Source organism: Penicillium citrinum, assembly GCF_028827155.1.
Source record: "Penicillium citrinum strain IBT 23319 chromosome Unknown utg000009l:1.0-4274883.0:1.0-4276374.0, whole genome shotgun sequence".
In the NCBI taxonomy this organism is placed as follows: domain Eukaryota; kingdom Fungi; phylum Ascomycota; class Eurotiomycetes; order Eurotiales; family Aspergillaceae; genus Penicillium; species Penicillium citrinum.
This window is the reverse complement of record NW_026622694.1, coordinates 2578027-2590965: the sequence shown is the minus strand read 5'-3', so window position 1 is coordinate 2590965 and position 12939 is coordinate 2578027. Positions and strand designations below refer to the sequence as shown.

The 12939-nt window shown below is 47.7% G+C and overlaps 3 protein-coding genes across 3 annotated transcripts; 2 read left to right on the top strand and 1 right to left on the bottom strand.

Annotated features, from left to right (window-relative positions):
- Positions 1-5162: 5162 nt before the first annotated feature.
- On the top strand, positions 5163-7955 carry N7469_010440 (SH3 domain protein; the record flags this gene model as incomplete). Its single annotated transcript, XM_056649345.1, has 2 exons — positions 5163-5219; positions 5325-7955. 2 exons carry the CDS (start codon positions 5163-5165, stop codon positions 7953-7955), a joined length of 2688 nt encoding a protein of 895 aa, XP_056496476.1.
- Positions 7956-8354: 399 nt separating this feature from the next.
- Positions 8355-9737, bottom strand: N7469_010439 (annexin; the record flags this gene model as incomplete). The annotated part of the gene is made up of 1 exon (XM_056649344.1): positions 8355-9737. One exon carries the CDS (start codon positions 9735-9737, stop codon positions 8355-8357), a length of 1383 nt encoding a protein of 460 aa, XP_056496475.1.
- A 1312-nt stretch (positions 9738-11049) lies between these two features.
- Positions 11050-12603, top strand: N7469_010438 (arylsulfotransferase family protein; the record flags this gene model as incomplete). The annotated part of the gene is made up of 1 exon (XM_056649343.1): positions 11050-12603. The coding sequence occupies one exon, from the start codon at positions 11050-11052 to the stop codon at positions 12601-12603; it is 1554 nt and encodes a 517-aa protein (XP_056496474.1).
- Between the last annotated feature and the right edge of the window lie 336 nt (positions 12604-12939).

The window sequence follows — 12939 nt, the reverse complement described above, 5'->3', positions numbered from 1 at the left end:
CCATATTTGCGGGGAATACTGCCTCTCTGATAAGGGAAGTCAACCCGCGAATAGATGTAGCTCTGTATGCACTTGGCAGGCCTTTCTCAGAATTCTTCCAGCTTTAACTTTATCAGCTTCAATTGAGCTTCTTGTCTAAGCATGCGCATTGTCATTTTCAATCATTTTCATTCAATTGACCTCTCAAAAGCTTTTTCTAGCTACTACCGTGTCGATATAATGGAAACACAATCAATTGTCTCATTATGTCTTGTTTCACGTTAATCGGAGAATGTTGCTTACTACGGGTACTTTCTTCTTAGACTGGAGCTACTAGTAGCTAGTAGCTCGAGTAGATTTACTTTTACCCCGCCCTGTAGGCAATTTCAGCTATAAGCGCCTGTCTAGCAGTAGTGTTTAGGGTATACTAGCATCAAATTGTACCTAGTATCTCCAAGCTCAAAGATAAACCTTTCCACTGCTGATGTAGACAAACGCCTTGATGCATTGCGGGGGGCACATGATCGTTGCTATTTTCTGCAGGAGAGGGACACGTTGTCGGACAAGGTACCTACATGGTATTGATTGCAAGGGGACGTGCCATAACGGCCCCCATTATCACACTCGCAAATTGGCCAAAGTGATTACCTCCGCAGTATGTACTATGTATGTACGAAGCGACGCGCTCAGACGATCATACTACTAGTATGTAGTAGAAGGCTGCAGCTTTGATCCGTGCGGTAGATGTACATACACATATACAACTTTGGAAGGGATGCAACAAATGGAGTACAAGCGTACAGCTTGCACATCCAAAGCCTCATAAAAATAAGTAACGTCCGCGGAGTACATTGTTAGTACATACATACTTGAACACGCTTATGCATAGCATGAGACTGGCGGAGCCTGCCAAGACCCACGCCAATGATTCGGTCGACCGTAGCCTAGATTTCTCCGTGCGGTAGTCAGTGCGTAGGATCCCGTTGATACAACTCGATGGTTGGCGGTTAGTAGTGGGGCTTGTGGCTGCATGTAACTTGGTGGGCTGCACTCCGTACATAAGGCGGTGCATTAGTGCGGCGAACTGACAATTTGATGCATGTTGAAGGTCAGTGCAGGACATCCATTTGTATACCTAGGAGTACGTGGAGTACCCTTATCTTTCAGGGGCTTCAAACCCCGGGGTTTTGGGGGGCGTTCAAGTTGAAGGTTTGATTTTCGTGACTGCGGAGGATCGTCCTCCTCTGCAAGTATACTCCGAGGACCGGAGACCAGTTTCCAGTTGAACGTGTGTTTGTGTAGCTTGATTCGCCGATGCGGCGCTTAAAAAGGTAATGTAAAAGACATGTACTCTATACATCTGGCCAGTCTAACGGGACTTATTGTTTCAGCTTAAAGCTATGGCGTTTCTATTATTGCCCTCGGCGGAATCTACCTTCCACTCGTAAAGTTCCACCTCTTCGTGTACAATAGGCCCGAGTGTAGAGCCAAAGTAGCTCCCGTCGTCTAGTTCAGACGATCGTAAGAGGTCGCGCCAGATCATAAAATCTCTAAAGCTCGGTTCTCCAATGAGCTCCAGGGCGTACCGCGCGAAGCGTCGACGGTCATGCGATCCTAGCAAAACGGTCCAAAGACAAGAGAGATAGGATTATCAAAGTCCCGATAGTTGCTCGTGGGACTATGCATCGGCCCTGCAGTCCGTCATGAGACGGCATTGTGCGATGTTACCAAAATCCCAACCATTTGAAGTTCTTTTTTTTTTCTTGCATTTTTTCTGTTTCTCGGGAGTCAAACCTCAGAAGTCACCGTGGCGGGAGAGGCGTCCGCCGTCGTCGCGCTACTGCCGGACTGGAATCCAGTCAGAAATTTGCTTTGGGCGCAGCAGCTGGAGTACTCTGCTCCTGATAACAGAGACCAGCGAATTAAACCTAAAGCACGCTATTATGCGTGAGAGAGCCACGGCGCATTTATGGGATCTGAGCTCCCTCGATGTGATTTTCCCTTTCTTGAATGATGTTGTGGAGGTCTCCGATAGACTAAGGAAGATAGGGCAATCGCTTCAGTGGCTGCGCAAAAGAAACATTTTTCAGGTACAATTGATCTATGTCCTTGGGCAATAGTAGTATCATTGGTAGCCCATTTCGAGAAGTCCATTTTCCCTAGTTGAGCTTACTTCGGATACTTAGGATTGTTTGTTGTTATGTTGCTTCCGCAACAAGCGTCGAAAAAAAAGGCACAGTCAGTGTTGTAGAAGTACTATACTCCTCGCCAGTCTAAGAAGAGCTTTGGAAGATCATCGAGGGGGCTATGGCCAGAGCTTCTACCCAGATAGGGCGGGGTTTGAAGTAGTCTCAGGAGACTTCGGACTACCTTAGTATTACCACTACTCAAACTGCTAATCAATAGTAGGAAATAAAAGTCTATCTTTGATAGAAAACCATCCAAACTGTTATGAATTGAAGAGCCTGCTATGGACTCTCAATATCTGTTTCATTTACCTGATCTGCCCTAACTGGAATGACTTGACTTCGCAACCCCCATTCTATGTTGATGCCCGCAGGCGTTATCGACCCATAAACACAGTACATTCCCACTGTGAGATAAATGCCCAATGGTTAGCCAAAGAAGATCAAATACTCCGCGCTATGTACCAGCCTCAAACGCATCTCTCCTGGAGACGAGTGCACATGTGGCATTGCGCCTTCTTCCACTGCGGGGTACGTCTTTCGTTCTACCCTTTCCGTCTTCTCTTCTCAGCTGTGATTTTGGACGCCGATATCGATACTGACACTAATGCTGATTCCGAAACTGTGATTGCTCTCATATTCACAAGGGCTGCCCGAGGCAATGGATAACCCCGCGCTCCTCCAGCTTTCACAACGTCAGCATTCGTGCCCCTCAATGACCAACGCCATGCACCAGCTGTCCGCGTCACGAGAGAACGGAACAATCTGGAACATCTCTAAGGGGCCGATGAAAGCATCAAATGTACTTTGAGTTGTATTACGCGTGCCTCAGCGTCTTGTTTATACTTTCTTCCCCTCTTTGAATCACGAATGTACTCCTCTTTGCGAGCCACAACCGACCTCAAACCGCGCAGCCCCCGGATTGTTTGTCAGATGCATATCTCTTTTCCCCGCTTTTTTTCTTTCTCAATAGGCGATGAACGCTGGCTTTCCCGGACGAATGCTCTCGTCCACACGGCTGTCAACCGTTGCACGCTTGCATTGTGCGCCGGGATCTCCATGCTGAATGACCTTCTGCAGATATCTGACTAGAGCCCCCGCATGTAGTGGCTACACGGATGAAGCTGCTTAGAAAACATTATGTCTAAGGCACAAGGACAAGTCCCGAAAGCTCCGGCATAACACCATAGCCACCACTGTGGAGAAGACTGCCTTTCATAGTAAGACGTATGAACTGGCGAGAGCCATGACATGTTACCATGGATTAACAAAACAATCATATAATCCTCCCTGCTTCGCGCGCCTCTGGGTCCAGTGTCAGTCATAGTCTCACCTGAAAGCAAAGTTACATTTTCACCATCAGGTGGGAAAAAGTCAATTGTTCATATTTCGTAATGGTCTTTAGACTTCCTCATACTGCGCTGTTCCTCACCGCTGTGGCTCAGATCGCCTTCACAAGACTTGAGAAAAAGGATTTTTTCAATGGAGAAAGCCACACCGCAATGGTCTTCGCAATTGTTGGTTGAAAGGGGAGGTGAATTTTGAAGAAAACTCTGCTACGTATCTTTCGCCATTTGCTGGTGGCGATGAAGTATGTGTTGCATTCTTCGCGCTAATCTGAGTTGGGGCCTTTGGTTGTTAGATTTCACAATTAGTAACCCTACTGTCACTTTGAAGTATCCTTTCTATGTACGGATGCGAGTATGTTTGACTTTGTGGAGGCGACGGTAGTAGTAGTAGGAAGGACGTGTCTTGCATTGACGCCACCACCGATCTGCGTTGGCCATCTAGGCGTAAAATTTGACAAGGTCTGAGTGAAGGATATCACTCGACTGGCAATGAAGCACTGGCTGTGGACTTCTTCAATAGTTACTGAGATTACCATATTCTTTGTGCTTAACACAGAATGTACTCCAGGTCAGAGCATGCCCATGAGGGTAGTCTTATAGATTCCGAGCTGAGAAGATCTTTGGTGCCAGTGACTACACTTCTTCAAGTAGAAAATGAATTGAAACAGTAAATGAAGGTACTTCATGAAATAATATATGAGCAGACACTGATTGCCAAAATCAAGTACTTTATCTGTCTGGGGAAATTGACACTCGTGGAGATGCCTTTGCGCAAGTTTTGACCAGACTGCTCATTCTCATGCCCTTAATATCACGGCCACCTTCCATCCCGGAAAGGTGAAATGCTGTATACCAATTCTGAACTTTCCTGGAAGCACATAACTCCGAAGATAGTCTTGAGTATGTATACCCTCCACAGTCATCTCAGAATCTGTTGGCATTCGGTCGAATCTTTTCTTGGAGGGGCTGTATATTGACTGAGATATTATTGAAATCCTCCTAAATATCACTCTCGGGCCAATAGGCTTTTCAGGTTGATATAGAACTTGAGGAATATTAGCTTGAATCTTTCATATGCGGTTATGTCTGTGCCCGAGTAATAATATAATCGTGGGATGGTGGGCTCAAGGATGGTGATTCTCGACACTAATCAAATCGAGGTAAGACAGACTCGTGGCACTTGGAGGTTGAATCCAATAATCTTCTGGAAAATAGGCTCATAAGGGCTGCACAAATCCAGTAAATCAAGTCGACCTGCCTTCAGAATCCATCCTTTTCGTGCCCATCGATTCCCGGCGCATGGTAGGCTGTTTATCCCGAGGAACTGTCAGATCTTTCAGGTCTGGTTGCACAATGCAACATTAGTCCGACACCGACGAAACCATGAGCCGCAAGTAAAAATAATCAACCCAAAAGAGAATGAACAGAATAGAGCTTTGAGGTCAGCAGGTTGTTGTGGGAAAGTGCCAGTTCGAGCGGAGTTGACGATAAGCTCGGGTGGAGCCGTTGCCCTTCGCACATCCCACTCGGTTGAGCCTTGGTTGTGACCACCTTCGTTCCTTGGCTTTGTGCTTCGATTTCCACCCAGTCACCCCCCCCAAACACAGGGACATATTCGTGGGGATATAGCCCTGGTGGCTTCTTTCTGATGTCTCAAGTGCAAAGTCCTGGGTTGGCCGACCTGGAAAAAGAGTTGGGTTGCTCGGTAGGTGTTATGTCTTATTCCATTCCAGAAGCATTCCATATCACCACTTTACTCCCGCCCCCTTGCCTGTAATGATTTGCTGATCTAGACTTTCTTGTTGATTAGATCTGCACTGAACTCCTATATCAGCCCCTCACCCTCCTCGACTGTTTGCATACGTTTTGTGGCTCTTGTCTGAAAGAATGGTTTGCAGCACAAGGATCACGTCGCCGTCCAGCCGGTGCTTCGCCCCGATTTACATGCCCTTCATGTCGCGCCGAAGTACGGGGAACCCGCCCGAATGCTACTGTCACTACTTTACTGGATATGGTGCTTTTGGCGCACCCTGATCAAGCAAGGTCATCGGAAGAAAAGGAGGAGATTGCGCAGCGTTATAAGCACGGGGATTCTGTTTTCCCTCCGGCCCGGGTGGACAACGAAAGCGAAGACGATGAGGACGAGAGGCGGGTATTAGATGAAGTTCGAGAGCTGAGTCTACGAGAGAGTCGAGCACAAGCTCGACGGGAGACCCGCCGGGCTCATGGAGAGGACGGTCGTTCGAGAAGGCGGCGTGAGGACGAGCCAGAGCATCTCCGCCGCTCATCACGAAATTCCTCTGATACTGAGCGCACAAGGAGGATCGAGCATCAATCTAGTTTGAGATCTTTATTAAGTCTCTCGTCGGAAGCCGAAAATATGGAGGAGGAGATCATGCGGCAAATCATAGAAGAAGGATTACTGGATGACATCAATCTGGATAATCTCGGTCCCAGTCAAGAAGAAGAACTAAGTGAGCGCATTGCTGATGCGTATCGTCGGAGGCATATGCACCAGCCACGCCCCCGTCAAGGCCAAAGACGACGACAGTCGCCCGATGGCAGCCACCATAGTAGTAGCCAAACCCGTCCACGATCTCAGTCGGCCAGGGAATCTAATGATATATCAACGACGGCACGGGATGCGAATGACAGAAGACCACCGATTTCCAGACCTCATCTACTAGACTCCTCAACATCTCGTCCGACGGGAGGGCATCGGCGACGAAATTCGGAGCAGGCTGGTGCCCAACGCTCTACTTCGCCAATCCGAGTCAATCAAGCGTCAACATCGGACGATACTTTACGACCAGCGGTTAGATCTTCTAGTGACATGACCTCCGAGCGCACCCGTGGCGGAAGTCGGGCACGTCCTAGAGCACAATCGTCTAGCAGGATACGACGGGCAACAGACTCTGACAATAACATTTCGGAAGTATGGATGGGAGGCGGACGAGAACGAGTCTCATCCAGGAATATCACCAGTCAATCTGCCTCGGATTCACCAACCTCAGTCAGCTCCCCTTCCATTCAACCGCACCCATCCACTCCAACTGAACTTTCGATTGCGTCGTTTTCTTCGCCGCTTGTTCCACCGCGAACAGAAAGACGACCGCGATCATCAAGGTCAAGTAATCCTTCACCTCCAAGCGCACAGTATCCTGAACCGGCAATTTCGTGTGATTCATGTGGCAAGGTAGACATTCAGTATGATTTACACAAAAGATGCCCAACCTGTAAAAACGGCAATTACCATCTCTGCCTTCGATGCTATCGCTCTGGTCGGGGCTGTCCACAGTGGAGCGGCTTCGAAAAAAGCTCGAAGGCAGCATTTGAACGGATTCTGGCATCATCAAACAACCGTCCTGAGCAAGTCTCCGATGTAGGCCATCTTTTCGTCTCTCAGAAGTACGACAAGCCTCGAGAATCTGCCCAGGTGATCATAAACGAAGACAGAAGACTGACCAACGACAGCCCTGCTCGACGTTTGCAAGCCGGGCTATTCTGCGATATCTGCTCTTCCTCCGCAAACGAATGCTTCTGGAAGTGTGATCAGTGCAATCAAGGCGACTGGGGTTTTTGCAATAATTGCGTGAACCAAGGGCGATGCTGCACTGATCCGTTGATACCTATTCGGCGGGTTTCAGAGAGATCAAACTCATCTTCATCGAGCAATTCCGCGGAGTCATTCACGTCACTCAGTGAAAGCTTCAAGATTCTCTCGTTTTCCACCAACTGTGATATCTGCACCTACCCGATCCCAGCATCGGTGACACGTTACCATTGCTCACAGTGCAATGGTGGAGACTATGATGTTTGCTCCAACTGTTATCTGAAGCTCGTGGTGACTTCGAAGATCAGCAAGGATAATGGGAACAATGGATGGCGCCTCTGTCTAGCGGGTCATCGTATGATAATTGTCGGATTCAAAGATGGCGAAGACGGACAAAGACGTGTGATTGTCCGTGACTTGGTTGGCGGCCATGCCTTGAAGGAAGAGCATATGAATCGCTCTCCGGTATCTTCTCCAGCTTCTGCTGGGCCCATTGCATCTCCGGAGATTGGTAGTGGACATTGGAGCTGGAAGGAAGGTCCAGAGCGTCGCAAAAAGGCGTCTCGACTGCGAGGTCCTACCACCTCGCCGACCAATAGCTCTACATATTCACAAACTGACAACACGAATTCAAACCCGGGCACGCCTACGTCGCAGTATGCGCCGCCCCTCCGCCGCTTTCCTCCAGATGGAGGAGTCGGACTCATTGTGCTTGCGCGGTGGTCTTGCTATCCAGAAGATGGAATCGATGATGAACTGTCTTTCCCTCGTGGTGCTCACATCAAGGAGGTAGAAAATATAAATGACGATTGGTACTGGGGATGCTATGCTGGTCGAACTGGACTATTTCCAGGTCCGCGAGTCACTATAGTCGGGGAGATCAAATGAGCATGAACATAGGTGTAGGAGTTGCACAAGTGTCTTTCACTTTTTTGTCCTTGCATTAATTATTATGATGACTACGACATGCATATTGCAGGTACTTTCTAGCCCGAGATGTAATGAAATGAACCTACAAAAGCTTCTCTCGGCATTTTCATTCACTCTGACAATACACTAGTGTATGAAGACATGATATTCTACAATCAACCATGCATAAGGAATCGAGAGTACTTTCATTTCGCGTAAGTGATGCCGTGAGAAAATCCTGGTATCTGATAAATTACATAAAAAAGAGAATCACAATATCTCGTCATCCAATTGAATCAAAAGAAATAACCACCACCGAGGAGATAACCACCATATCATGAGATATTATAAGTCGTCAAGCGAGTTGACCTCAAACTCTTACTCCAAAAGAGCAACCATCAAACGTCCATAATCACCCGAAGTCTCACCACGCACACGATCAACCAGATTCTTACCGAAGCGATGACGATAAGCCGCCTTAACACGCTCCTTATGATTTCGATTCCAATGAACCCTCACCACACGAACAACCAACCGCTCATCTTTCGTCCCCATCCCCGCCATACACTCTTCCAAAAGAATAGCATCCCGCATCGCCGGATCCGTCGCAGTACGAAGCATATGCAAGAAAGCGTCTTCCATATGTCCCGAGAACTCCTTCTCAAGATGTTTCTCCAGCGAAACGTGATAACGCCTATGGAACCCCTGGTCAATCGCACGGAGTTCTGCATCCGATGACCGTGCCAGAATCCCCGAGACCTCGGCGATATTATTCACCATGCGGCCGGCGGTGGAACCATGTAAGGTACGAACTTCGTCTTCGACAGCTTGCGGGTTAACAGGGACTGATTCCTCACGACGATCAGCACGGACAACAGCCTTGAATAAATCGGCTGTTTTGAAGGAGAGATCGCCCTCGACGTCCCGAGTCAGAGAACGGCGATATTTCTGCTCGTAGGCTGTTTTAATGGCGTTGAGATCGGCGTTCGATCGACCTAGCAGAACATCATTTAACATCCACTCCTTAGTACCGATACCATCGACAGCCTCGTGTGCGCATATTACATCGTGCATTAAAGGTCCCTCGATGACGGCTAGTAGACCTTGTTCAAAGTATCCGCCAGTTTCGGACTTAACGTCCTTGTATAGATCACGACCGATGTGAGTGGTGTATGTTGCGCGGACGGCAGCCATTTGGAGCGGGTCTAGCGGGGCAAGGACGGCGATCAGGGCCTTCTCGTCAGTACCGAAGCCCTTCATTGCCTTACGAAGTTGGTCACATTGTTGTCTATAGTCACCGGGTGCGGTTTGGCCTGGAACATAGCCTAGTGATGGCATGGCAGGAGGGCCATGGCCCATCGGAGCTCCGCCGTGTGGTGGTGCACCGTATGCGCCTGGGGGTGGACCGCCGAATCCGGGGCCTCCGGGGGGGTCCGGGAGGAGGGGCATGGCCCAGTGGTGGTTGGCCGTAGGGCGCTTGTCCGTAAGGTGGTTGTCCATGAGGAGGAGGAGCTTGGCCATATGGTGGTTGCGGTGATGGGGCGTGATATCCGGCGTGAGGTTGTGGAGATGGAGCACCGCAGTAACCTTGTTGTTGGGGAGGAGGAGGGTGACCGTATTGGCCTTGAGGTGGATAGTGACCTTGCTGAGGAGGAGGAGGACCTCCAGGAGGAGCACCGTAAGGCTGTTGTTGTTGAGGGTAAGGTGGTTGTTGATGATAACCTTGGGGTGGAGGATGTCCCTGAGGAGGATATGCGCCATATGGCGGCTCTGTTCGAATTAGTATAAAATTGAAGTTGAGGGGGATCTCGAGTATAGATAGATGATACTCACGATTAGGTGGGGGATAGTAAGACATCACGAAAGTGGAAGGAAAAGTAAAGTTTGACAAGAAAAGAAAAGAAGTTGGAAATGAGAACAGAAATCAGATCAACTTTAAGCAAGTCAGCACGATTGTCCCTGTTGATTCTGCGGTTCTCATTGTGGCGCAGTATGCGAAAAAAGGTGGGGATGCGCAGCCCTGCTGGGCTCGATTGGCAGTTCTTCCACCAGATTGACGTCTGCCAAGTTACACGAGAACTGCTGCCTGTGGCACAGTTCTTTTAATATCCACAAAGGACAAAAAAAAAAAAAACCTCTGGAATGTCAATCAGGCTGTGTCTTCGTACTCGTAGAGTATCGTTAGATCGAGCGAGTGATCATGATGAATGGAGGTGATATGTGGGGAATGGAACTAAACCCCGAGGGGCTGTAAGACAAGGCTGACAGCGAGGGGTGGAGATTAACTTAGCTGATCTAAAGTCAGTAGTATTTGCTACTCAATGATACTAACTAATAGTAATAATAATTGGCCGAGACTTGATGAATGACCCATGCATCCATCAGCAAAGATCCTACTCAAGGGTTCTCAAATGTCGCAGAGACGTAAGTAGGGCACTGGAGATCATGTGAAATTCGAACTTGGTGTGCTCACAACTTGTCGATTTTAATGCCAATACAGTAGTCAAAGTAATCTGATAGAAAGGACTCGTTCGTTCAAATCAGAAAAGGAAGGTCTTGATAATTGATAATTGTTACTACTAGACGACTCATCCTGAACTATTGTCCCCTGAATTAGTTAGTGGTATCATGGGCACCTATTCTTAAGCTTTCGCTTTTAGAATCCCTTGAGATATTTCAAATTGATTCATGAATAACATTTCCCTCGTTTGCTCCTTCCTTAATACTTCCCCATGTTCTACATTTTGTCAATTTCTCCTGATGGCGTTGATAAATTCCCCACTGCACGCCCCCGCGATTCTCTATGCAGCACAACCCCATTCTACACTAGTGACGTTTCGGCTGTAACTACCAAACAAAGTTGAAGATCTCCAACTATTCCAACGATCATCATCTTCATCTCCAGTCAGGCGGACCTCGCCGGATTCCAATCGGATATATTGGTGTTAGCAGATATGCATACGAAATGACCCTTATCTGGGCAGGAGATAGTTAAAATGATGGTATTCTCGCGACAGCATATCGAGAACATTTCATCAACCACCATTGATTACTTGTCTCATTATCTTACAAGATGAGACATCACTCTTATTTGACAGCTATTTTATTCACAGGCTACGCCGAAGCAAATCTTGCCTACAAATCAAGACCCGATCTCGCAGCCCCTGTATTGAACATCACCATCCCTGCAACAAATGAAACATCCGATGGCCTGATATTCTACACGCCAGAGAGTATCTATGCAGATAATACTGGCCACGGACCAGCCCAATCTGGACCATACATCTACACTGATAAAGGTGATCTAGTTTGGTCAGGTTTCGGCTATGTCGGACCTCGAAGCGAAAACTTCCTTGTCCAGAATTATCGTGGAGAGCAGGTTCTCACGATCTTTGAAGGCTCTCATAACTCTCCCATGGGCCATGGACATGGACATACCAGTATCTTCGATAATAAATATCGATTGCTGAAGCAAATTACCGGCGGTGGACATAGCCTCGCTGATCAACACGAATTTTTGATCTTCGACAATCGCTCCGCCGTTTTCACGGTCTTTGATCCTGAGATTGCAGATCTATCCGCCTATGGAGCAAAGACAGACTCTCAACAATGGGTTCTTGACAACAAAATCCAGAAGGTGGACATGGAGACAAACCGCGTTCTTTGGGAATGGAGTGCTCTCGAGCACATTGATCCTGCGGATACCAATTTAACCCTACAAAGCGGCAATGCAGGCACAGGCGTGAATTCCAGCCAAGCATGGCATTACTTCTACATGAATGCATTCGATATAGATGCCGAGAACAACAACTATCTTCTCTCCGCCCGGAGTATGTGCACGATCTTCAAAATGGATGGTGATACAGGCAAAATCATCTGGCAGCTCGGAGGACCGAAGTCCAATTTTTCGCTTGGAGAAGGGGTGGATTTCTGTTGGCAACACGATACAAGGATGCACGGAAAATATCTTCAACATGAAACTAAAGGATCCAAGGAAATCATATCTTTCTTTGATAACTCCGCTCATGAGAATCTTGCGGGTGGCCCAGACCTCCAAACGCGCGCGTTTAGTGCCGGAAAGATCGTTGAATTGGATACTGAGAATTGGACCGCGAAACTCCTTGCTGAGTTCCGCGCACCGGGGGATCTTTCTGTTCGATCACAGGGTAATATGCAGCTCCTTCCAAATGGAAATGTCTTCATTAACTGGGGGTACGATGGAGCCATGTCGGAACATAAACCTGATGGTACGACGATTTTCTTTTCCGGAATGGACTCCGGTCGACTTGGGCCTGGATCCGAGAATTATCGAGCTTTCAAATTCGACTGGCATGCTCTTCCGTATGAGGAGCCTGCTTTGGTCGCTTTTAAGGAATCCAATGGAACATCTTTGTATGTTAGTTGGAACGGAGATACAGAGACAAAGGTGTGGAGATTCTTCGGGGAGGATGAAAAGGGTCAAAGAAAGCTACTCGGACAGGCGAAGAGGACTGGATTTGAGACTCACTTCTCTACATCCGGTAAACCTCTCCATGTAGTGGCCGAGGCTTATGGTGCCCGTGATCGCCGTTTGGTGTCTTCGTCGATTGTCAGGACGAGAGATTACAGATTGCAACTCAAATACTAGTATCGTCAAGCCACAGATTCGCGAGCTACTTTGCGAATAAGTTCTAGTGAAGAATTGATCAAGTCCAAGCTGTAATAAACACGTATTGAATCATCACATTAATTTCCTTAAGTCCTGCTTATTATGCGTTGAATATCAAAAAGCTGCCGCAAATGCTATGAAGTTTCCAGCTATAATCGTACGAAACATCTCAAAAAAAAAAAAACGAACCAAGAATGAAACGCCCCCAGTACCGGCCGGGATATAAAGTCCGCATAAAAGACCTCGAGGTCAATGCAAATCTGAAGTCATAGAATAGACTTGCGTCTTTCAAGGTAATGTCTTAGACAGAATTAA